This window comes from Anneissia japonica, unplaced genomic scaffold (assembly GCF_011630105.1).
Source record: "Anneissia japonica isolate Jap-2015-1 unplaced genomic scaffold, ASM1163010v1 scaffold288164_len509026_cov199, whole genome shotgun sequence".
NCBI classification, from domain to species: Eukaryota; Metazoa; Echinodermata; class Crinoidea; order Comatulida; family Comatulidae; genus Anneissia; species Anneissia japonica.
The window spans coordinates 25,777-53,364 of NW_022752067.1; the positions used below are offsets into that span (position 1 = coordinate 25,777).

The 27,588-nt window shown below is 32.2% G+C and overlaps 1 protein-coding gene across 2 annotated transcripts in view; it reads left to right on the plus strand.

Annotated features, from left to right (window-relative positions):
* Positions 1–9,399: 9,399 nt before the first annotated feature.
* Positions 9,400–27,588, plus strand: part of LOC117122087 — a 25,459-nt gene continuing 7,270 nt past the window's right edge. Inside the window, exons 1-9 of one of the 2 annotated variants that reach the window (XM_033267559.1) lie at positions 9,400–9,551; positions 18,805–18,919; positions 20,732–20,980; positions 22,471–22,546; positions 23,275–23,375; positions 25,420–25,524; positions 26,120–26,158; positions 27,002–27,082; positions 27,332–27,376. In XM_033267559.1, coding sequence (XP_033123450.1) covers positions 9,462–9,551; positions 18,805–18,919; positions 20,732–20,980; positions 22,471–22,546; positions 23,275–23,375; positions 25,420–25,524; positions 26,120–26,158; positions 27,002–27,082; positions 27,332–27,376 — 901 coding nt within the window. In that variant the 5' untranslated portion in view covers positions 9,400–9,461. Of the gene's footprint in view, positions 9,552–18,804; positions 18,920–20,731; positions 20,981–22,470; positions 22,645–23,274; positions 23,376–25,419; positions 25,525–26,119; positions 26,159–27,001; positions 27,083–27,331; positions 27,377–27,588 lie in introns of both variants that reach the window. The other variant, XM_033267560.1, reaches the window with a different exon arrangement.

Sequence of the window (27,588 nt, forward strand, 5' to 3'; positions counted from 1 at the left end):
ATATATAATATTCAAATCAGGTTTGGTGTGCAAAATAGTTTAGACTTTATATCTATCTTGGTGCAGTTACCACTTTTGTAATGTGGTTAGATTTATATTATGCTTTATTGCAAAATGGTCTCAAGGAATTGAAGGTGTGGACTATCTCTTGCAGTAACTTGCTTTTTCCCTGAGAGTCTTGTGCACACAAGACAAATTGTGTACACTTGGGCTACAGTTTATAGTTCTTATCCAAGAAGACTTGTTCCAGATCCATATGTGAGCATGCCATTTGAACCAGCCCCCATGTTATGGCAGCATTAATCGCTCTGCCGTTGATTTATTGATCAATACATAACCAAAAGAAATAAAACATTATACAGTTTTAAATAATAAGTGCTTATCATATTGCATGAACTGCTAGGTGGTTTTGAGATTATTATTCGATAATAATACTGCAGTTTGAAATTAAGTGTAGGCCCAGGTATAGGTTAAACAAAGTAGGCATGTACAATAGAAACTGTAACGGTAGAACGTACTCTAAATAGTCTAAGTTAATAGTAAAATACAAGCATTTTTTATATCCATTCCATAGCATTAACCATTATGTGCACATTCGTATATATTCCTAGTATACTGAATTTATGTACACAGTACAGTACTACAATTACCAACATATTGGTAATTGTCTCCATTTGTTTTGTTTGTTTCCATAACATATTCAACATGTGTAGATCTGTTGTACAATATGCTGTCCATAGTATGGGTTACAGCTGTATATTATTTTAAAAGCACATTTCTGATTTGATATATTATCTTATAGAAACTCTTTGGTAATTTGATACCTGAATTTATATAATAAAGATATCTGAATTATAAATAAATTTTTAGAATTGTAAATGATTTTAATAATTCAAGGAATGATATAGGTTATTTGTAAATTTCATAATTGTTTTGATAATGTTATGCATAATCATAGGCTTGCCTTCTGAAATTGTGAGGTTTTTCACCAAATAAAATGATTATATATACAAGACTATATTTAAAATATATATATATTTGTATATGTATAAATTATATGTTAATATAACAGGAAAATAAGAGTTGCTGCTTGGAAAAGTGTAGATATATATAATAGAACTTGGGAACAAGTTATATATTTTCCAAAATTTATTAATGAGATGTCAAATGTTTTCAGCTGCAAGACTACATCATATGTAAAGCATAAAGTCCAAGTAAAACAATATAAACATATATTATAGATGTTAGACAAATATACAGACATGACGTGAAGCAAGATTTATGGAGTAAAAAGACAATAGCCTTAGGAGTGTGTGTCAAGCTAATATTCAAAAAAAAGAAAAAAAATAATAAAATGTAAAGCAATAATGTATCAAATATACTATAAGAAATATATAACAGGCTTACTGTATATGTTATATACTTGGTTTGTGTATACAGTACTAGTTTGTTATATACAGTATGTATATATAATGTGTATATATTAAAACTGTTATTTAACTATTTGCTTATTATATATACATATAATATATATCATGGTATAATAATATATATATATATATATATATATACTGTATATATATATATATATATATATTCCTCTTTCCAGTGGGATCCTTCGTCAACACAGTCCACTTCTGGTCATGTTCTAGTCGGTTGTATTGTTATACTGCATAAGTTGGATCAAAGAGGTGGTTTGACTGACAACCTGTCTCTTATAAACATCTAGATGTGTATAAGAGACAGGGGTGAGTGTGTATGACTTAATGAGTACTATATTTTAAAAACAAATATTCTAAATTAATGGCATTTTATTGTATCAATTTGTGCTTAAATATGAGCAACTGCCAGCTAGATCTCAAAACTTATGATTAGTTATGCTTACAGCTAAGCTAACAGCATTTGTTAATTATATACGAGATGAGAGATAGAAGAGGTGAGAAAATAGTGTGAAATAAATAAGCCTTGTTAATATTTGTAAATACAATTTTCTGTGGTTATATGCAATTATGTCCATAATCATTGTCTTAATTTGAATGTTTGTATTCATTGTTAAAAAGATGAATTGTTTAATCATGGTTTCCTGATTAATGATGTTTTATTAAGGTATAGCCTACTGGTCACATGTTTAAGTTCCATGTTGTTAGTGTTGCCTGTGTTGCTGGGTTATGCATGTTACGTTAATCAGGTCTTCAACTCAACTCAGTATCAACTGGTATTTTTTTTTATATCGCTGATTATTAGCTGCAATACTATAATGTATTATTAGGCCTATATAATGAAAATATTCTTGTTTTTAATATGCAATCTTATGTAAAAGTATAATGTATATTTTATACTGTATACAGTATATATTTCTTTTTTTAACAACGTAGTATTTTAAATGCTCATTTGTGTGTATAATGAGTCTTATAAAATAGAATAAACCATAGAAATTCACAATTGACATTTCAGTTTTAAATCAAATTTAATCGATCAATCAGAGTATATTGCCTGTATTGTTGAGTAAGGCATGTTACATTACCTACTTTATCTCCATATCTATGAGTATAAACTGGTATTTTCAAATTGTTGATTACTGGCTGCAATACTATACAAGGGTACTTATGTAAAAGTAAATATATTTATTGTGTACTGTATGTATATTCTTCCCTTGTACAAGAAAATATTTTAGATATTCATGTTTTTGTATTCTTGGTTTAATAAAACTAAATTTTTTGAATTTATCTGGTCTTATTTTCTTAATATTATTCTTGAATTTGTACTCAACCATTTTTTCTGAAATAACTACCTTTTTTGACTTTCCAATAATGGTGGTGCGGCAATTAATGTTATTGGTATTTGATAATATATCATATGAATAGGTACCATATGTTACACGGGAAGCAGAGAAGTTGTACTTGGTGCCGCAGCTTGCCAATTAGGGATCTGCTGCCTAGGGGTAATAAAAGGCCTAATGTTGCCTTGTCTCATATAGGCCTGGTGCTGTTTGAGAAATAACGAGTCTTATAATATATAATAAAATATATAAATTTTAAATAATAAAAATAATAATAATATAATAATAATTATTATTATCATCATCATCATTATTATTATTATCATCGTCACTATTATTATTATTATTATTATTATTATTATTATTGTTGAGTCTTATAATAAAATATAGAAATTTTAAATAAAATTAACAACTGACCAATCAGAGCAGGACCAGGAATATATGGGACCTTAGCAACAATATCCAAGGGGCGGAGCTTAGTGAAACAGGCCGTTATTGTCCCTGTTCAAATATCATTGTTGCAATTTGTAATCCCAGTTGGTCTCAACATGACTTTCCAGAAATGTTCCTTTGTTGCAAAAATGTGAATACAGATACTAACCAAAGAAATGTGTAATTTACAATCCTTGCCTTAAAGTCACAATCCGGAGGAAGAAAACAATGTTGATATGTTGAAGAACTGATTTTTCTAAGACAGAAAGAAAGTTGTTTGACGGAGAACTTGGGAACGCTGAATGTGTTAAGAAATTTGTTAATATTTAAAATAATGAAATTTAACAATATAGCACTTCATTTTGCAAGTATTTTTAGCAATTATTTAACATATATTTTTCCCTCAGGTCATGGGTTCTCTCGAAAGTTGGGAAGGCCGCGCGCCTGTACACACGAGCAAGCACAATTTTCCCAAAAAATAGCCCATTTTCCACAAACTTATATTTGAATGTTTTCTTATTATCAATAATCTCCATGAAGGCAGCTTTTGACACACATGTAAATTGTAGTGGATTTTTTTTTTTTTTGTAATTTTGCAATACTGTAATAGTAATTAATTTGATTAACACCATTGTCACTGAGCATTGCATTCTGCTGTGGGTATTGGCGCTATACAATTCCCTTTGGTTTGATTGATTTGGTTGATTTATTGATGTTAGTTTGATTTAAAATTTCTATATTTCATCATCACACGCAAATACAATAAGGTGCATTTATAAGAAAGCTCACTTACCAGCTCATGGAAATACCTTCTTGGAACTCCGAAATAACAAAATAGGCCTATAAATAGTGGTATCCAACACTTGGTGAAGCCCCTATACCCCAAGCCAAAAGGGCCCCACAGAGTCCCCAGGCTCCTGTTAACTTACCACTAAACAAAAGCTTCAGTCCCCCAGTTCTAGAATCTAGAAAGGCCCGTCCCTCCTACCCTACCACAACCAATACGGTACAAGTTTATTATATTACTACTGTACATCACGAATGTTTTTCGTCTAATAATTAAATGCAGTCTTTTCAGCCTCAATCGTATTTTTCGGGTAGGGATTACTCCGACATTTTGGCAACTGGTTAGCAAAAATGGAATCTGTAAGTCCGCATTGACTTTCTATCTTCAGAATTTTTATGTAGTGACTGTGGGCTTGGCATTGATATTCATTTTAATTCTTGAGACGATTTCATCACGTACTATTACGTTGTTGGATCATAATGCAATAAAAATGTTAGCATGTTTAATAATTGTGCCATACTCTGACTATGAACTGAAGTAGCCCATTTGAGATATATATTAGCATAAGCTTTCGTGAATTGAATTGAATTTATTCGCATCTCAATATACATAGTAAAATACATAAATCAATACAAAAAATATATACAAAGGTTAAATAATTAACCTTAATCTAATAAACAATAATTTTTTTTAATTATTATTTTTTAAATTCAATTATGAATAAATATCTTAATTATTTTATTTAAGTAAATAAAAGCTTTACTTCAAAAACAAAGTCAAATTATGAAAAAAAAAGACGACAGGAACGGGAAAAACACAAGGAAAGGAAAGCCTATGAAAGGCAAGTAAGACCTCTTTCCAGTGGGATCCTTCGTCAACACAGTCCACTTCTGGTCATGTTCTAGTCGGTTGTATTGTTATACTGCATAAGTTGGATCAAAGAGGTGGTTTGACTGACAACCCGGAAAGACATTAAAAAAGGATAAATTAAAAATGTCAACTTCCATTAAGACACAGCTCTAGAACTGGGGCCTGCTGAATTTTGGTTTTTTGGGTCTGTACAAAAAAAATAGAAAAACAAATATTTTTGCTGGAAGCTAGATAAAAGAAATTATCATATCTTTTTTATATAGATCAGTTATAAAGACATTTACAAGTTGGTTATAAGCTGAGTCGGGATCATCACTATTTGCTGAATAAAATTTAAAATGTTCTATATTTGATTCATTTACAACTCTTTTAAAGATTAAAAGATCTCATAAGCAACAAGAGCAAAGACAGGCAAGTGATCGAATCATTTATTATTAGGTCTATGCTACTTCTTATTATAGCTAAAATGCTGTAATATTATTCATGATTATTGTATGATTTATCCATTTATATTCAAAGAAATTTTCATTGTCAATTTAAAATCAGCAATTAAAACAATTGAAGACATGTGAAGGTTAAGTGTTGTGACAGTTAAAATTTACTTTCATTTTTAAAGTTTATTAGCTAAGAATCGTGATGAATGTAGTAAATAGAGCCTACTTATAAACTGTCTCTTATACACATCTAGATGTGTATAAGAGACAGGCACTTCATATAATATTAAATGGCGTAATAATAACAATAACGAAGACAATGAAAATACCAATAGCATTCTTTGAAATTTTTGCATGGCGAAGTACAGTAACAATCGGTAAATGCTTTGTCACGCCAAGTAGGTTCTTAAAAGAAGATGTTGTCAACACGCAACGGACCATCTCGCGGTGTAGGCCTACCGCAAGTATTTTCTCATAATGAAATATTAACAATATTTTTATAGGAACCAGTAACATTCTATACAGCCATGTGTTCTTTGTTGTTGTTTTTTGTTCTTTGGGGTTTGTTTTAGCCAATTTCTGGGTCAAAATGTGATTTTGTTTTTTCAGTTTAGTTACCGTACCTTCATAATTTTCGAAGATACCTGAACACTTTGAACAGTACATTTTCTTTTAGATTACATAGTCCTATCTACGGTTGGCCTCCGTACACTGTAGTTAGATAAAAAGAATTTCAAATCAATCATGATTGTTTACGTGTATACCAATGAGTTAGAATTATAAGCGTGTTTTATATTTAATATTTTGACTGGGAAGCCTGTCTCAACAGGTTATCACTGATCTCCCATACATGGCTCTCTCTAAAGGGATTTCGATCATAAACAGTAACATCCGTTTTTGTTTTAGTTCCACGTAATATATCAAGGATGAATTCGATATTACACAATAAAGATGACGTTTCCTGGTGAATGCTAGTTGGATACCAATAGTAAAGCAACCAACGCCAGCATCACAATTTAGGCCTATAATTAGGCGTAGGCCTATTGTATTACTACTACAGTATTCTTATTAAATCAACAACGATGTGTTGTTTTAGTTAAATTATGGCTTACTTTTATTTCACTGTTGTGTAATGTTGTAAAATATGTCTTTCTGATATGTATTTCAATATTTAAGAATGAGAAATCACATAAACATCGAGCCTCGTATATGAAACATTATATATACAATGGGTATTGTATGTCGATACGTTTCTGGTGGATAAAATGAAAAAGCTGTGCAATTTAAATGATATACGTAACGTTGACGCTCCTGAGGTAAATTTGAAAATGCTCGAGAACAAATACGACGATCATTCGCTAATCGAAGAGCGTCAGACGCGACAAATGGCTCTGCGTTGGTGTCAGCCCGAGATTCAGAAAAACGTACTGAGACGTAGGCCTACTTGATAATACAATGATTCAGTTTCACTTTCAGTTTATTTATTTGACCAAAAGTTTGTCGGGGAAGCTTAAGCCAACAAATCACTATAACTTTTCAAGCCAGCTGCCCCCTCCCTCATAAAATATGATAAAGATAAAAATTTAAATCACATAAGACATAAAAAAAACATCAATAAGGACTTTAAAGAAAACCCCCCAAAAAAAACAAGTATGTATATATAAAAAAAAAATTAAAAAATAAAAATAAATAAATAAATAAAATATCCCAGAGAAATGACAATTTAAACATTAGAATCACATTGAGAAAATATAATTACATTGTGTGAAAATAAGAATGAAGCGCATTTAAAAAGAATGATGATAATAGAATGATGATGATATGAGGATGATATTGATATTATTAAATGATGATATATTCAATTATATATATATATATGTATATATATATATATATATATATATATATCTGTCTCTTATACACATCTAGAATTATTTTTTTTTTGTGTGACCAAATCGAATACGAAAATATCTCTCTCTCGTGTATCAACGCAACGTGTATGATTCATACAATTAATTTTTGAATGAAGTCTTGTAGTGAAATTAAGTGAGACTTCATCGTTTTGTGGACTGGATAAAGACTCTGTGTTGGCATAGTTCATCGTTTTGTGGACTGGATAAAGACTCTGTGTTGGCATAGTTAAATAATGTAGTTTGTACATATGGTTGTTTTGTGATGTTATTAAGTATTTTCATATACCCCCCCCCCCCCCCCCCCCCCCCCTGATGTACGGATCTCCATTGGCTTTAATAACAAACAAAAAAAACTTCAGATTTATAAAGTGCGAAAGGTCTTCTTTGAAAGGAGGCGAGAGTGGCACTGATATGAATTAAAGGCATGAGACGGAACCTCCAATATGGATGGGGAATGGCTGGAGTATTCCATGGGGCCATATGATCTGTATATGTATACCGTAAAACCTCGAATTGAAGCCCAATGTGCATCATCTTGAGAAGAAACCCATCTCGAAATGAAGCCCTCATTAGTTTGCAAAAGTAGCCTCGAAAAGAAGCCCATGGGGTTCTTTTCGAGATAGTACAGTAGGCTTACATCCACTGTACATGAATCAAAGAAACACATTAAATTAAAAGCACGCCAGGTTTATACAATATTTTAGGTGATTTAATACCAGTTAATATGACTCAATGATACAGATTGATGTTACAGTGGCCCTATTTATTTCTTTTAAGAGTAATTCCCAAGTCCAGGGCAATTTGAGGTTTTGCGGTAGGCTGAGGGTCCATGCAGAAGCTACTTGGAAGCTCCATAGTTAAAGATGAAGCCTGTCTGTCATGCGCTAAAAATTTGAAGAAAAATACATTTTAATTGCCTATTTTTTTTTTTTTTTTTTATAGATTAGGGTGTTTTTTTTTTTCTTCTTTTTTTAGTAAAATGTAATTTTCCCCTCGATCTATTTCTGTTTTAGCAGGTACCGTAATAATTACTTGATCCTTTTAAATGAGCTATTAATTTTTTTAATTGAATCTTTGAGGTTTTTATTTGCAGGCAGTAGGCCTACTTTAATTTCATATCCGATTTTTTATTTAGTTAATTGCCATTAACCAAATGAGCTTATGTTTTAATTTGTATTACTTGATCGTTTTCTTTAGCTTCTTTCCGTAATTTCATTAGTTAACTAAAAAAAGAAAGAAAAAAGAAAGAATCTAGCATAACATACTCAAACTGTATCATTATTACTCTGTCCCATAATAACTGCTTATTAGATACTGTAACATTTTTTATTATTCAACATTAAGCTTATTGTTTAATTGAATATTTATATATGTTTTTTTTTTGTACTTTAACACCTTAATTAAGTTGGTTTATTTTAATAATTTTCTCTTTAATTTTAAGATCGTTTTACATTTTGTTCATTTTATATATATCTTATGGACGCACCACCTTACTAGATGTGTGCCACTGATCTGAAAGTGAGTTGCAATGAATACTGAAGAGCGCCCCCTGGCACAATTTTCCGGTACCATACCTTACACAGTATATCAAAGATACTAGAAATACAAGATAGAGTTCTCCACACAAAAAAAGTGTTCCACCGTGTTCCACCGAAATGCATGGTGGGAATACGAAAAATGGGACGCCCCCTACAGCTGGATCTAAAAAAACATCTAGATGTGTATAAGAGACAGCCACACCGACAGTCCGAGACGGCGCGCCGTCTGCACAAAGATGCTAGATATAAAAACAAACTGGAATAGACACCCAAACAGTGACATTGGTGAATACATAACCTCCTTGGTGGCGGTAGAAAACGTTGCTATTATCCAAATAATACACAAAACAATTAAAGGATAACCATGAATCAGTAAAGAATAAAACAACAATAAAGCGCAGAATCGCATGGCCGGACGCACTCTTAGTGAAAAAGTTTTCCTCCATTAGTGGAAAAGGAAGGGCGCCTTTTGCGTCTGGATATACTGAGCAACAGAAGGGCGCCCTGTACGTTGGGCACGAAGTATAGGAAACTTGCATGGTTAAAAAGAAGGGCGCCGCCTACGTTGGGCACGACTTCCGCCTCATTTTTACAATGCGAGAACTCTATCTTGTATTTCTAGTATCTTTGAGTATATTAACTGGATACTCTGGTTTTTCTCAAACATTAAACATTGTGTTGGTGCGCGAGGTAGAGGAGAAAGGTGGAATGCGTCAAATGAAAATTTCGCTAGGATGGATTTGTTTAACATCCTTTACCTTTTTTATGGTAGAGGCAGTTCCGTTGACTGAACGCAAGGTATGTTTTTTGATTTTTGTTTTTAAACATTAGGTATTTATATTAAATCTGTGTGAAGAATTGGCTAGGGGCTAGGCCTAGTCTAGGCCCTAGACCTTCTTTAGGATAACTACCAGTCCAGTGTGAGCTAATTATCGCACGCAGCAGACCCACACGCCTTCTCCACTGTCTTGTTGAACTACAGTAGGTAGGCAAGGTTTGTTATTACAATAAGAAAAACACTGAATATTAAGTCCCCATGTCATTTGACATTGTAGTACCAACCAAACAAAGAAGACTTTTGGAAAAGACCTGTTGAGGAGTTGACATTTCACACATGTCCTTGTGTATACCACCACCAAGCTTGGCTTGGTAAATAAAACCATGGATATTCTATTTTCTCTAAGGTAAAACCTCAGTGGGTAAAACTGTCAAGAGACAGACAGCATCTTGCCATGGTCTAATATTACTGTGATCCTAAGGGCAAATAGAAAAATTTATTAGATTATCACTCCCATCCGCGTCAAAAATTCGGGGAAATATTGATGCGGGAATAAACAATTTTTTTTTTGTCGCATCAATTATTTCAACAGCATGAAATATAACAATGCAATTTTGTGACTGGAGTGATAATCTAAAAATTTTGTTTCTATGTGCCCTAAGGCCAGGCCTAGTAGTTAGGCTAGGATATATTCCTGATGATGACATAATTAATGTTGAAATATTGAATCCTGAGTTCAGAGTATAAGTATCAAGATTCATTGAAGATATTTTATTTTAAAAGTCTATTATAATTTTACATACAATAACATTTTAATGGATTGGTAGAGAAAATGGCGTCATCATCTGATATTTTGAGAAAACGGTCTATTCTCCCATCAGGATTCCAACCTTAGGTCCCCTGAGTAGCATTTTATTATACCAAGATACAATAAAGCCCAGGTGGTACTGATGCTCTATAGGCCTACAGTTTATACATTCTTGGATTTTTCCATAATGACGATTAAGACATGTTTTCCTACATGTATTGCATCAATAAGTGTAACGAAATCACCCGCAGGTCGCAAGCAAAAATATCCCAGAAACTAACTGTAACCACCAGCATACGCAAATTTATGATATTTTGCATAATTTTACTCACTGTATACCACTATCACTAGTCTGCTGGAAGTCAACTTGCAGTAGGTTTCACCGGGTTAAATGCATTAAGATAGCTTATTTAATATCTTCCGGAAGTGGCTTCTTCCAATTAGGGATTTTTTACAGTAAGACCAAATTTTTGCATTCTTTAGTCTCAAGCTTCGTGTTGAAGTTCCCCTGCGCAATATTCACCACAGATAATCACATGCTGTGTTAATGAATTGCAGTTCTAGATATCCACTGTTAAAAATCCCCCAGTGTCACCTTGTCCTAAATTTCACAGGAAAACATCAATAGGCCTAGTGTTGGTCACTCCTTTGGAAGACTTCCTACTTTTGTAAATTGATTTCATGAATTTACATTTTGATGTATAGGATTCAGGAAATAGTTAACGTAAACAGTGTAGTTGGATGAATCTTCAGTTGAACTAACAGTAACTTTGATATTAAGAATTAAATGTACACAGGAACCATTAATTTCATGGTAGACGTACCTCTACAGTAATACTTGTGTATTTGATCCTTCCAGTTACTCTCTGCTAATATTATTATGAAACCAAAGCTATTCAGTGTTTGTTTTCAATGTGGCATATACAGTAATTTACAACACATGTCAACTTATTAATTACAATGAATACTAAATGCTTAGGCGAGACTTTTTTTATACCTCATTTTTTTAAAGATCATCAAAGGAGGGAGGGAAAAAAATTAAAATAAAATTTCATTTTCTTATTAATTAGCAAATAGTTTTGCCAAAAATATCCAGATGGAGGAGAAAAGAAATAATTTTGTATTGGTGAATGTAAGCAGTGTAGTAATTGGATGGATAAATGCTTCAAATTTATATTATTTGGAAGAAATGCATGTTAATTTTGGATTTCATGCCGGAGAAAACAAAATTTCTGAAATGTCCATTTTGTTGTAGCAGCAGGTGTGCTAATTGGCCAAAAATAAAATTTTATTCAAAAACATCATTATTTGTGGGCAAGAAGTTTGCTAAACAAAGTAATAAAAAAATTCTCGCCCTACAAATGTACAATAAAAAAGTGTCTGTGTATTGACCTAAAATTTGTGTGCAAATTTTAAATTACAATATAATTATGGGTGGTTTTTTTTTTTTTGCAAATTAACTAACAAGATACTGTTCTTAAATTTTTTCATAAGCGCATGTGTGGTATTGGCTGGTAATCAATTTTAGGAATGGATCATCATGATATTATAATACAAAGTGTGTGCAATGTCCCTTTTTGTTACCCAATGAAGAAAGTTTGCTAAAATTCATATTATTTTTTCTACCATCTTTACAAATGACCCAATAGTACAGAAATAAAGATTTTTTTTTTCTCATTTGTTTTTTTGGTGTCTTACAAATGATGAAAATCATATTTTGTTTAAGTTACAGACATATATTTTAGGTACTGGGCATATTTTAGTCCAGCTTCATGAAAACTTTGCTTCTTAGTTACTTAAATGTAGTGTCTATACAGTAAGCGCTAACTGTATAGCCACCATGTGACAGGGTTACAAAGACCTTACCAGTACCGGGATAAACCGACAAATTGCCACCATGTTGTGAATATTTTTACAGGTGCGACTTTACTAAGGCTATGACTTGTGAGGGCTTTCCTAAGTATGAAAGATTAAATTGTAATTATGAATACTAATCTATTTTGATTAGGTTTTAATTTTGTCAGTGTTCTCCCAATTGAAACATTTCTTACCAGTAAACTTGTTCTTGAAAATTCAGCTATGCACGCAGTGTAAGATGTTGTACACCCCTTTTGAGTGGGGTTTAATGACTTGAAAAAACATGGCCTAGACATAGACTGGAATGATGTTCATTTATTGAAAGAGACCAGACTAGGCTACCTAGCTCTATAGTATTATCAATTGTTTTTTTTATTTTTATTATTTATTTTACAAGCACAATATTTTCACTGGTTGGCTTGTTATTTTTACCGCTAAAACTGATGGCTAAAACGGCTTCGGGAGAACACCATATGTAGATAACTTTACAAAAAAGAAGTGTTTTAAGTAGTGGCGGATAACTTTTTAAAAAATAAGTGTTTTAAACAGTGGCATACTGTATCTAGGAGTCTTGAAATGGGGGAGGGCTGATGGGGGCGTGAAAGTAAATTGGGGGCCTTGATGATTAGGTGAGGGGTACAGTATCTCATCAATCCACATTTTAGTCTTAACCTTAAAATCATAGGTACTCTAGTATAAAATTAAGATACTGGTAATCAACATTTCTAAATAATATATTTAAAAAATAGGTTTGAATATCAGTGTCTAGTAATTAAGTTGATGAGTCCGTCAGTTGTCTTCCAATAACCAGATACTGTTAGTCAGTACTTCACAATTATGGGATTATACAACTTCCTGGTAATATCACTTAATATAAATTAAGATACAGTACGATGTAGTAGTGCATTTGATAGTGAAATTACTGCTCATTATCCATAAATTTGGGGAATCTCACTTGGATTACAGAGGCTGGATAGTTTGGGTTGAGTTGGGGGAGAAGCTATCCTTTTTGAGTTTCACAGGAGTGTGATTAAAAAGTGAAAATCATTAGAGTAATTTAGATATCAATGTATAAAACCATTCAGTATTTAAGAATTATAGTTTTTCGTGTATAACTTCTGTTTCTTATTCATACATTGATACTGTTATTTTTGTGACCTTGTCCAAAAAAAGGCTCCCAGTGTTAACATGTGTCTACTTTTATTTTTGTCTACTCTATCCATCCTTTCTGTGTTGTCAATTCACATTAAATATAGTAACTGTACAAGTAACATTTAGTTCTTTTTTGGACAGGTCTAGGCATGTATGATATTTTGTAGGCTTACTTTTGGAAGACTGTTCATTTTTTGTCTTTTGCTTATGATGCAATGAGGAGGGGTATCCCCTTGCAAAGCTTTACAAAATGTTTCCATTAATCCATGGTCATTAGCAGTAATCATTTAGAAGATGAATAAAATACATTAAAGCCATCTTGTATCTTCAACTGCCTATAACTATGTCAGCGGTCAAGGCACATAAACAAACAATCTAGGCTTTCACTTTCATTCACAAATATAATTTGAAACACAATTGATATGTACGTTCCTTTCATTCAAGATCTGTGATAGAGCCTTGACCTTTGACATATGCCTTATTGAATCTATAAAAGGGAATAATTTTTTTTATACTTATCTATTCACTTTTATTATTTGAAAATAACATTTTTGTTTCAGAAAATTTACAATAATTGATTATAATGGGCTTTTAATTAAACAGTTTAAAGTTTTGACTGCCAAAGAAAAAATGTTGTAAAAGAAGTATTTCAAAACCATTCATTTTCTTAGCAGTGGAAACGGGTCATGTAGAAAATTGTTTTGATTTTATATTTTAATCTGTCTCTTAATTTTAGTTAATGTTCAGAGCAGTTGTGTTCCTTTGATAATTTGGAAAAGACAAATAAAATATGTTGATAAAATTTCATCATTTTTCCAAATTAAAGAAAATCCTTTATAAATAAGATGTGAATCTGATTCTGAAACACACCCACCTATTACCTAGAGTGTCAGGTGCTTCATTGTATTGCTTGAAGGTTTGCATGGCGAAGAAATAATGTATATGTGAAGCTTGCGGTACACCACGTAAGTAGTTCTGAAAAGAACTGTTGTAGTTGAGAAAATCTTGACGTTTCGATTGAGTTGCTTCAATCGTCTTCAGGAGAATAAATGCCTGTGGTGCTTCATTGTTAAAATTCCTTTTGACAATGCCCTTGAATTCTGTTCAGTTGTTCTGTTTGCTAAAACTGTGTTTACAAACCACAAATCAATTGTTGTACAAGGTTGTAGAGAATGCATGACCTGAGCAAATAAAATTTTCTTAAAATACCAAATTAATGCACACGCTCATTCATACTTACAAATATTTTCATGCTTATGCACGAACATTACATGTTTCGACTTTTCTTTGACATGCGCATTGAAATAATTTTAAACATATACACTAGTACCTTACCTTACTTTCGCCATGTGCTCATTCCAGATGTTTATATCCAACATACAATTTTGAAGCTCTCACATTTTTCATCCCTGTTTAAGCCCTATGCTTAGACTTATCAACTCCTTGACCTCTGATGATAAGTGCCAACAAATTTTCACCAAAAATGTGATGCAATAATGACAAAATTGATATTTATTAATTAATATTGATATTTTTAATTTTGACCTACTTTTCGTCGTACTATCTTGGATGTGATTAGTTAAGTGTTTTCTGTTTCCTGCCGTGTGTACCAATCTGTAAGTGGCGGATTTATGTCTGCTGTTGATTTGGCTAATGGGTCATTCCGTGCCAACTCAACAAATGGGATGGCTGGGTACCGTCTCAGATTTTCTTGAAACTCGGATATAATGTGCACCAACATGTCTGACAAACAAACCCAAAATTTGACTTGCCAATTCCAAGTCGTTTAGAAGTTATGGCCATTTGAAATTTTAGGGTCATACCCCTTTTTGGCTATCAATTATGACATATTTGTAAAGTTGCATTTTCAATTAGCCATATCTTCAAATAGAATAAAGATAATTAACTAAAAATTGATATCTAGAATAAATTTTGGCTGTAGAACAGGAATATGACATGACTTTTGGTATACCGGACCACGTTACGAAAATTTTGGTTCGTAAACACCCTAACTTATTTGGTTGCGTAATTTTTCTTCCATTTTTAGACCCCATTAAAATACCCAAATCAGTTATTAAATGGGTCTTATGCACCAAATTATTAATATATAGTTGGAAATGTTTCACCACAAAAAATTGCGGATTTTTAACTTATCATTTTAGGGGGTAATCGTAGGTCAAAAGGTCATTCGGGACAAAAAATGTACAAAAATGCCTCATTTTCATGGTGACCTTTGACCCTGTGGGCAAGTACGCTTGTTGTTAAAACTTGCACCATTAATTAATTTATATATGATGATCAGATGTTCCAAATATCAGCTTGGTGTCTTTATCCCTTCATGTTTAAAAAGCGATTTGAAAAGGGGATATTTTTCAATTTGTGACAGTATCAGTGCGTAAATGTGATAAAATTAATTTTTGAATAACGATAATATTAAAAATAATCTGCCTAGACCCTTGAAACTTATAATTCTAAAACAACTTTATGTGCTTATATCAGGCATGCAGTTCGTTAAGGAATATAGTGTTTCATTAGTAAGATATGTCCCCCCAAAAATGGCCCAAGTGCAAGAATTGAGCAATAAAATTGTATTTACTGATGATTTCATATTAGCATAATATTATCCGTGTACTGTCTAGAGCCATGAAACCTTTTATTCTAGGACAACTTTTTGTGTTGATTTCAGTTATGCAGTCTGTTAAAGGGATAAATTGTTTAATTAGTAAGATATTATGCCCCAAAAATGGCCCAAGTGCAAGAATTGTGCAGCGTAGACATAGACTGGAATGATGTTCATTTATTGAAAGAGACCAGACTAGGCTACCTAGCTCTATAGTATTATCAATTGTTTTTTTTTTTTTATTTATTTTACAAGCACAATATTTTCACTGGTTGGCTTGTTACAGTATTTTTACCGCTAAAACTGATGGCTAAAACGGCTTCGGGAGAACACATTATGTAGATAAGTTTACAAAAAAGAAGTGTTTTGAGCAGTGGCGGATAACTTAAAAAAATAAGTGTTTTAAACAGTGGCATATCTGGGAGTCTTGAAATGGGGGAGGGCTGATGGGGGCGTGAAAGTGAATTGGGGGCCTTGATGAATAGGTGAGGGGGTAGTGTAACCTCTTATCTTCCCTACAGTATCTCATCAATCCACATTTTAGTCTTAACCTTAAAATCATAGGTACTCTAGTATAAAATTAAGATACTGGTAATCAACATTTCTAAATAATATATAAAAACAATAGGTTTGAATATCAGTGTCTAGTAATTAAGTTGATGAGTCCGTCATTATCCATAAATTTGGGGAATTTCACTTGGATTACAGAGGCTGGATAGTTTCACAGGAGTGTGATTAAAAAGTGAAAGTCATTACAGTTAAATTTAGATATCAATGTATAAAACAATCCAGTATTTAAGAATTATAGTTTTTTTGTGTTCTGTTTCTTACTCATATATTGATACTGTTATTTTTGTGACCTTGTCCAAAAAAAGGCTCCCAGTGTTAACATGTGTCTACTTTTATTTTTGGCTACTCTAATATTAAACCCATCCATCCTTTCCGTGTTGTCAATTTACATTTAGTTCTTTCTTGGACAGGTCTAGGCATGTATCATATTTTGTAGGCTTACTTTTGGAAGACTGTTTATTTTTTGTCTTTTGCTTATGATGCAATGAGGAGTGGTATCCCCTAGCAAAGCTTTACAAAAAGGTTTAGATTAATCCATGGTCATTAGCAGTAATCATTAGAAGATGAATAAAATACATTAAAGCCATCTTGTATCTTCAACTGCCTATAACTATGTCAGCGGTCAAGGCACATAAACAAACAATCTAGGCTTTCATTTTCATTCACAATATAATTTGAAACACAATTGATATGTACGTTCCTTTCATTCAAGATCTGTGATAGAGCCTTGACCTTTGACATATGCCTTATTGAATCTACAAAAGGGAATAACTTTTTTTATATTTATCTATTCACTTTTATTATTTAAAAATAACACTTTTGTTTCAGAAAATTTACAATAATTGATTATAATGGGCTTTTAATTAAACAGTTTAAAGTTTTGACTGCCAAAGAAAAAATGTTGGAAAAGAAGAATTTCAAAACCATTCATTTTCTTAGCAGTGGAAACAGGTTATGTAGAAAATTGTTTTGATTTTATATTTTAATATGTCTCTTAATTTTAGTTAATGTTCAGAGCAGTTGTGTTCCTTTGATAATTTGGAAAAGACAAATAAAATATGTTGATAAAATTTCATCAGGTTTCCAAATTAAAGAAAACCCACCTATTACCTAGAGTGTCAGGTGCTTCATTGTATTGCTTGAAGGTTTGCATGGCGAAGAAATAATGTATATGTGAAGCTTGCGGTACACCACATAAAGTAGTTCTGAAAAGAACTGTTGTAGTTGAGAAAATCTTGACGTTTCGATTGAGTTGCTTCAGTCGTCTTCAGGAGAATAAATGTCTGTGGTGCTTCATTGTTAAAATTCCTTTTGACAATGCCTTTGAATTCTGTTCAGTTGTTCTGTTTGCTAAAACTGTGTTTACAAACCACAAATCAATTGTTGTACAAGGTTGTAGAGAATGCATGACCTGAGCAAATAAAATCTTCTTAAAATACCAAATTAATGCACACGCTCATTCATACTTACAAATATTTTCACGCTTATGCACGAACATTACATGTTTTGACTTTTCTTTGACATGCGCATTGAAATAATTTTAAACATATACACTAGTACCTTACCTTACTTTCGCCATGTGCTCATTCCAGATGTTTATATCCAACATACAATTTTGAAGCTCTCACATTTTTCATCCCTGTTTAAGCCCTATGCTTAGACTTATCAACTCCTTGACCTCTGATGATAAGTGCCAACAAATTTTTACCAAAAATGTGATGCAATAATGACAAAATTGATATTTATTAATTAATATTGATATTTTTAATTTTGACCTACTTTTCGTCGTACTATCTTGGATGTGATTAGTTAAGTGTTTTCTGTTTCCTGCCGTGTGTACCATTCTGTAAGTGGCGGATTTATGTCTGCTGTTGATTTGGTTAATAAATAAATAAATAAATAAAATGATTATTAGGGTGTAGGAAATAATGCCAGTAATAATAATAATAATAGTTGGATTTGTAGAGCGCATCATGCGAAAAAGCCTCTATGCGCTTGGTGATTGAGCTCTTTGATTTGGACATTTTGAGAAAAAAGAAAGTTGAAGTTATTTTATGAAACCTATTCCTTTTTTAAAAAACCTACTCCTTAAACTAAGGCATGGTTGGCAGTAGGAAGAAATATCAGTAGGAATAAATGTCATTAACAAAGGTTAAGACCAGGACAAAGGACCATTACACACTCAGTTAATCCTACTCAAATGGTAATTTCTGGTGTTCATAGTACAGTATTAATCATTATTATTTTTCATCTTTTTTTCAAATAGATGAGGCAAGTGAGTGTATGTAAATCTGGATGTGAAGCTGGCTACCAGGTAAACCATGCTTGCTGTAAAGCACCAACAGATTGTGCAGAAAGCGATTTTTGTGAAAGATGTGTAGGTGAGTGAAACAGATTTTTATATTCCTATGAGAAGTAATAGAAGCAGTTTTTCGCAGTGGGAACTGCTTAGTTTCCGAACCTCAAATTGTAGGTTCAGTACTTCGCTATGTATTTATAAATGGGCAGAGCTATAATGCCTATATAGTAGTAAGTTTAAGTTAAGGTACGTCACTGTACAAAAAGTACCTGACAATTGAATAGATAATGAAATAAATGTTGTTCTTATTTTATTTTGATTATATTGACATTGATATTTATTATGGATAATTTAACTTCAGATTTATCATTCATTATCTTAACATCGCATGTCTCTTTCCTTCAGTTTCTAATCGTTTTACCCTATAAATTCTCAATAAGGCAATCCAACTCAACTTGGTATCTCATAAGGCTTAGATGGGGTTTGCGGTGTGTTTTTGGTTGTTTGCAGTGTTTAGTAATTTTTTTAAAGTAAAAATGGGCTTTTTACCCCAAAATTAGGTTGTTACGAACGTAAAATTATGATTGTTTTGTTTTTATTGAGATGCCAAGTTGAGTCCTATACTACATGATTCAATCACTATCACAAGGTTTGGATGGGGTTTGTGGTGTGTTTTTGGACGTTTGCAACATTTAGCAATTTTTTAAAACAAAATATGGCCATTTTACCCCAAAAATTGGTTGTTACGGCCAAGTAAAAAAAAAGAGTAGTTTCTCCTAATTTTTTTTTAAAGAGGATGAGGGCGGTTTTTTGTTTTTGTTTTTCTTTAAGAAACAAAAAATAAAAGAGGGCGAAATAAAAAAAGCATGCTATCTATGTAATTTTAATTATGTTATGATGTAGTTTAAAAATCATGCTAGAACAATCAAAACAAGACAAATATTTAAATAATAAACTACAATTTATTTAAAAAAAGGACATAAACAAAATATTGATATTCATGCACAGGAATATACACTTTCGTGTATTTGTCGGCTATTGGGTCTTTGCCATCAAATTGGCCACTGGCGTATTCATTGAAAGCACCTGCCAATGTCAAACTCGTCTCATTTACAGAACCAAAGTATGGCTTTAAAAATTTAGATGGCGGATCAGTATGTGCACATATGCACACACATACGAATACCATTGCAAAACTATTAAAAAAGAAGCAACTTGACTATAGAGCAAAGATTAGAAACAAATACAGTAAATAAAATCAAACGTTTTACTTCACGCTTCTTTCTTGTTAATTATCACGCAAATAGCTTGCTAAAAATAATGTATGTGATACTGATTGCAATATGTTTATTGGTCAATTCTCTTTATAATTAAACGGTATGGTACCTCAACTGTAAATTTTTATCGTACTCGTCGCAGTCTTCGCGATCAGTAAACAGTGGAAATGACGAAAATGAGGTAAACCAAGACAAAATATGCGATCGATTTTGGTTGGAAAAAACGAAGCGGCCTGAAAATAGTATGCGGGCGGAGGCGAGAATCTACTTTTTTTTTTTTACTTGGCCTAATGTTATTTTACAACATAAAATTATACCTTTTTTATTGAGATACCAAGTTGAGTCCTATACTATTTGATTCAATCACTATCACAAGGTTTGAATGGGGTTTGCGGTGTATTTTTAGTTATTTTTATTATTAACAAAAAATGAAGATTTTACCTCAAAAATAGGTTGTTACGAACATAAAATTTTTTTTTTATTGAGATACCAAGATACCGTGATTCAAGTACTGTCACTAGGTTTGGATGGAGTTTGCAGTGGTTTTTTTTTAGGTTTGAAGGGTTTTAGCATTACCCTGTTATATTCTAACATGTTTTATTCTATTTTTTTAACAGATGGAACATACTTGTTAGGGGAAGGAATTGAGGCTTATTGTAATAGTTGTACTGTATGTCAGTCAAATGAAGTACAACTGCAGAACTGTACAAAGACTACTAATGCAAAGTGCGAGTGTAAGCCTGACTACTACAGGAGCTCTTCACAGATATGTTTAAAATGTCCTGAATGTATCAAAGCTGATTGTCCAGATGGCTGTAGTCCAAAAGAGCCACCACTGCAAGGTATCCCTACTTCAACAATAGAACGTAAGTTTTGGAATAGAATTTTGCACACAGTTGATTATCAGTTTGCATAAATGTGGCTTAGAGTAACCAATAATTCTTTCAATTGGTCTTGTTAACTTCAGCAGTTAATCCAGGACTCGGGTGGTGGGTGGAAGGGGGATAGGAGGGGTCCCATTGAGGAATTTTTAGAGATGGAGGTCCAGACACCACCTCAGCTCAGCTTGGGACTGAGGTGTAGGAAATTTTATGGCTATGGCACATGGTCAAAATGGTCAAAATTGCCAAGTCATGGCAGTGTGTCATTTTTTCAGTGGTACTTTGTTACATGAAATTATGTAAATATTTACAGTCTACATTGTAAAAGAATATGTAAGTATGCAAAGAATAAAGATATCGATAAAACTGTTAAACATTCACAATGCATCAGCAGTACTATAAGTGGTATTTTCTAGTGAGTGCCAGTCAGTTATTGGTCTAGGTGTAACTACGCAGCCAGAATTGACTGTACCTGTATGAATAGTTTAGAAACTTTCGTGGCTTCTGCATGTTGAAAATGGAGAGGTGAAAATAAATTTTCAAGAAAACATTTCATTGTGAAAATAAGAGGCTGTGAAATATTATTATTGCACAATTTAGGGCATTATTATTATATCATTATATTATGTCTGTTTAGAATTGTTTTCGTTTTTAGTATTTTCACTTGCCGTGATAATAATACTTAATATATTTATAGGGAACAAATTTTTTTTTAAATAAAATTTTAATCACCTGAACATTAATTTGCTCTGCTATTGGCCAAAAAAATTAATAATTGAATTACAGTAGAATCATACATTTGTATGTATGTTTGCAAGTATCATATTTATTTGAGTACAGAAGATGCCCTGCTTTGAATAACTTGCTTCAATAATTCCTTCAATTTCAATAATCGCCAAATCAATATTTGCTTACTTTTTATATTTAATATTTACAGTAAGTTATTAGCTTACAATTAAATAAATAAAATCAGAAAAAAACAATCTATGCCAATAAGTCATTGATATTTATCACATATTAAAAATAATAATAATAATAAATATAATAATAATAGTATTATTACATTTTACAGTCTGGCCAGTCTTTTAACTTACCATAAATTTGTTATTTTTTATCTGCTTTGTTGCTAATTGATGTTTTTATATGATTGTGATTTGTGCTTTTACTTAATTTCCAGTGTCACTTTTTGTATGTTATCTTTTAAACATTTTAAAAATTTCATTGTTGTTCGCAATTGATTTTATGTAAAAGATTATAACAATTCAGTTTTTCAGTGAAGATTATTTATGAATAAATATACCATTATGAATGAATGAATAAAATTTGATAGCGTGGATAGAGGATTAGTATAGAGTTTGTTCAGACCTGTAGGTGGACAAAAATTAAATAATTATAAATTTGTTATGCTTATTAAAAATTGTAATCTAAATTCACATTATGATTATCTGTGTACTTTCTTTTTTCTATGACTATAGCCAATGTTAGCAACATCCGCCATGATCTACCTCATCCAACTGACTTAACAACTCCAACAAATGTGAGGGAAATGACATCATCAACAATGTCCTCTATAATAGCACTTGATGGCGAGCCTGACATTGAGTCTTGGTGGAAACCAAAAGTTTATATTCCTCTTATACTTAGTCCAGGTATTTTATGTAGATCATCAGAATGTCTTCACCATAATAAAAAATAATTTGTTGTAGTAGTATGCTTATTAGCCATTCCGACCCTATACTGTATGTTACTATTCAGCGTCTCTCATACACTTTCTTTTATAAGAACACTGAGGATGAAATTACTTAAAAATTAAAAACAAAATAAGAACAAATTGAGGCGGAGTTAAAATGTCAAATGAGCTTCTTTTTTTTTTATTTTATTTTTTAAACAGAATAAACCAACAAATCTTATCTGTAATTAATGTACCTGTCTCTTATACACATCTAGATGTGTATAAGAGACAGAGGTGTAACTACGCAGCCAGAATTGACTGTACCTGTATGAATAGTTTAGAAACTTTCGTGGCTTCTGCATGTTGAAAATGGAGAGGTGAAAATAAATTTTCAAGAAAACATTTCATTGTGAAAATAAGAGGCTGTGAAATATTATTATTGCACAATTTAGGGCATTATTATTATATCATTATATTATGTCTGTTTAGAATTGTTTTCGTTTTTAGTATTTTCACTTGCCGTGATAATAATACTTAATATATTTATAGGGAACAAATTTTTTTTTAAATAAAATTTTAATCACCTGAACATTAATTTGCTCTGGACATCATCAACAATGTCCTCTATAAAAGCACTTGATGGCGAGCCTGAGATTGAGTCTTGGTGGAAACCAAAAGTTTATATTCCTCTTATCGTACTTAGTCCAGGTATTTTATGTAGATCATCAGAATGTCTTTACCATAATAAAAAATAATTTGTTGTAGTAGTATGCTTATTAGCCATTCCGACCCTATACTGTATGTTACTATTCAGCATCTCTCATACACTTTCTTTTATAAGAACACTGAGGATGAAATTACTTAAAAATTAAAAACAAAATAAGAACAAATTGAGGCGGAGGTAAAATGTCAAATGAGCTTCTTTTTTTTTTATTTTATTTTTTAAACAGAATAAACCAACAAATCTTATCTGTAATTAATGTACAGATAAGATTTCTTAGTTTATTCTATTTAAAAAAAACCAACAAAGCTACTGTAATTAAGGTAAGATAAGATTTGTTGGTTTTTAAAATAGAATAAACAAACAAATCTTATCTGTACCTTAATTACAGTAGCTGTGACTATTTAAGTACCCTCTAAAGGGTAAAGGTAGGAGAATAACCCAAAACTTGCGTATGGCCGTGGTCCGTGACTACCTAGCATGCGTAAAGGGGCGCTTCGTGGTAGCTACAATTTCACATTATTTCAACGACGAGCTGAAATAAACCATCACATCAGGGTAACCCCCTACTCTTCCGAAAGATGCAATGGGTTCTTTAAAGTGCACACTAGCCAGATGTATACACTGGATCTCCATTTTAAGTCCTTACCCGAGAAGACTTGGTTCTACCAACCGAATCATGGGCAAGGAGCGGCTGCAACCAGCACCGATGTTAAGGCTATAGCTAGTGGCGCCCCTCCGTTACCATTCGGCCACTCGACTCACCCTATAATACAGTAAAGTAACATACTACTGTTCAGTAATAATTTGGTATGTTTGAAAAGTGTGTAAAAATAAGAACAAAATAAGAACATTTTCAGACTGAAATCGGCCAAAAAATAAGAACACTGAGTCCGGGCAAAATTTTACTGGTTCTTATTTTTTTTTAATAGTGTAGTGTTAATGAAGTAAACAAATTTATTATTACTCACCCACTGCACTGTATAGGATATCCCTAGAGTCCTGTTAACCTCTGGCTTTGTATTGTCACAATGAATTACATCCACCATAACTAACATATAATTATAGTCACGTTCTGAAGACACTATATAAACTAGAAGCCAAATGAGCCAGCCATATATTTCCTAACAAAAATTGCTCGAAGCCTACTTGGTTCCTCCTAAGGTATCTAATTTCTGTAGTGTCCGAAATAACTTGACAATAATTGCATCTCATTTTATAATATTTCAATCAAGCTGCTGGTGATCGGTTGCTCAGTTGATCAACATATTAATTGCGCATGAGAAGGACTTGCTACAGTAGTACACAAACTAACACTCTTCGATAGAATGGTAAACATTTGTTAAAGAGATATACATGTAGTGTATACATTATGATGAATTATGTCTTTTTAGTTCTTGTTAAGTAAATCATTTTTTATCTCATAAATGCCTTTGTAGGCCTAGCTAGGTGGTCTAGTCTTAATTCATGTTCACCGATGCTGATTTGTGAGATTTGTTAGGTCCATTATGTGTTTGTTCTGAGCTTGCTTGCAATGATATATGGTCACACCCCCCCCAAAAAAAAAAATTAGTCGCATCCCCCTCCCCCCAAAAATCACAGTCAGGTAGTTAAAAATCACCTAAAATCACCTTATTTTGTGAATAAGCACCCGAGTAACAGCTGTCTCTTATACACATCTAGATGTGTATAAGAGACAGGCTCCCCCATTTCAAGACTTCCAGATACGCCACTGAGCAAACCGACAAATTGCCTATTCTGTCTCACACATCAGAATAACCCTCGATAAATAATCTAACAGTTGACTCCTGGCGCCAAGCACAAGTGGCCCTCCAACACAAGATGCAAAATAAACCAGACAATATATCAAATTTAGTGTCTGCTCAGGAGGTATAGGAAAATTACATGGGAATAAAATTGATGATGTAATGACTGACTTGTATCGCTACTTAGTGTATTACTGTACCTGTAATTTACCAACTAGTGTATTGTTTATTTGGTTTGTAATTTTTCTTTCATTGTCATTTTTAGTTTTTATACTTGCTATTGTTGGATTTGCTACAAAAGTGTTATGTTGTTGGACTGAGAAATCCAAGACATTTTGGACCAATTACTGCCCTTGCTTTCTAAGATGTGGTAAGACATGTTTAATTTTTTTTTCTATGAGTTTCATACCATTATTTTTTGGTATACACATAGATTAGGTTTTTGTATGAAATATGTATCAGGAGGGTGGGAGAGGAAGAGGGAAGGAATATTTGATTTGATTTGATTTGATTTATTTGCATTCAATATCACATACATAACAATAACATTTTGATAACGAACATAAAAAAAGGAGATGAATAATTAATTGAATGCCTGGATGACCCATTAATTCTAGTGATTGTACACCAGACTTATTTCCAATGGGGTCCAGAAGCCAGGGTAATTATTGCACAAGAGCGAATATTTTCAGATAGTGATCTGGCAAGGTTTAGAATATATAGTAAAATATATAAAATAGGTAAACATAGGGCAATTTAAAATTGAAAAAATGGTAAAAAAGTTAAAATTGAACATTAAAATTACTAATTGAGTAAATATAAAAACTGCATGTAGTAAAGGATAAAAACATGAAACATTAAAAATCAGTAAGTAAAAATTCTTTAAGCTAGTATGTTTTGTTTTAAGCTAGTATGGTTTTTTAGTATAGTATGTTTTAAATCAATTCAGTTTTTTTCCGCAACAGGTTGCTGCAATCCTAATGATGCAAGCTCATTACCAAGAAGTAAGTTTATGTATAGGTTGGTGGTTTTTGCTTCAGGCATATTTTTTTTTGACAGTAAGTGGAGCAAAGTAAATATGGGCTGCTGTAGAAAATAAACCAGTAACCTTCAAATTACAGTCCGATGCTCTGCCGCAACTGACATTAAACTGGCATTGGCAGTAGGCATGGACAGTTCATGATTTACTCTTCTTAAGCTTTTTCCATACTATCAATATCTTACGTAACAGATTCGTTGGCAGTTAGGTCTTCACCATATTTAGTAGGCATGTCGCATGTATTTTTTTCATGTCAGAATTTTATAGTCTTGATAGACCAGTTTCGTGAAATTTAAATGAAAATTTCCAGTAACCAGGCAACTACCACTGGGAGACTTTCAGAGGGCTAGCATTTCGCTTTACGTACTTAACATCATGGATTAAAGTAACAATAAAACTAAATTACTAATGAGCACAAATATTTTAAAAACAAAAAATAAACTCAAAGTGTTTATATTAAAAACAAGTGTGTCTTAATCTATTTCAATGTTTGCATATACAGTAATGACAATAATTAGTAAGATCGTATCTGTTGTCTACTTCTAGCAGAGCTATCCGCTGCGCGGTGTTCTATACGTAATTAGCTAGCTGCTTAAGCTATGCCGCTGGAAGTCCGCCAGTATGTTGCGAGACGTTGGCAGCACTGTTTCAAAATAAACCTGATAAAATGGTCTGCAGGGAATAGGCCATTTTCTCCTGGCTATTTTTCAAAATAATTTCTGCTCCCCATAATATTTTTCTTCTCAAACAAAGTAAAAACTTTAACATTGGAACAAATCTTTGTGCTTTTTGTGCTTTTTTTTTTTAGGAAATGAAGATAATGAAAACAACTATGTGATAAGCAATATTTTGTTCTGTAGTTGTTTTTCACCACCAGATAATAATCAAGGTATATACTGTAACAATATTTCTAACAATCTAAAGATTAAGGATTAACAAACTATTATTTTAACTTTTTTAAAATTAATCTCACATATTTGTTGAAATTTAAGCATTTATGATAACTATTTGTTCTAGCAATTGTTTATTACTGTACTGATGAAAAGCAAAACTCCCCCCTTGATCTCGCTATCAGTCAATCTTACTATTTATTCTGAGTAACAGTATCTTAGTGTTCTTGTTCTTTTTCCAAATATAGATAACAGACGTAACCATGGTAATAGAGATGAACGTCCGCAGTCAGGTAGGAAAACAGTTCTTCCATTTTACTTTAGTTGTAGACTTAAAAATGACTAAAGAAGTAGTAGTTATGCATACAATACAATACAATACAATACAAAGAAGTAGTAGTTATGCATTCAAAAGATTAACGCCCGTATTCTTAAAACAAACTTTAGTCGAACTTCGAACTAGAACTTCATTTAGTGCTAGTTGCATCTTTAACTTCAATTTGTA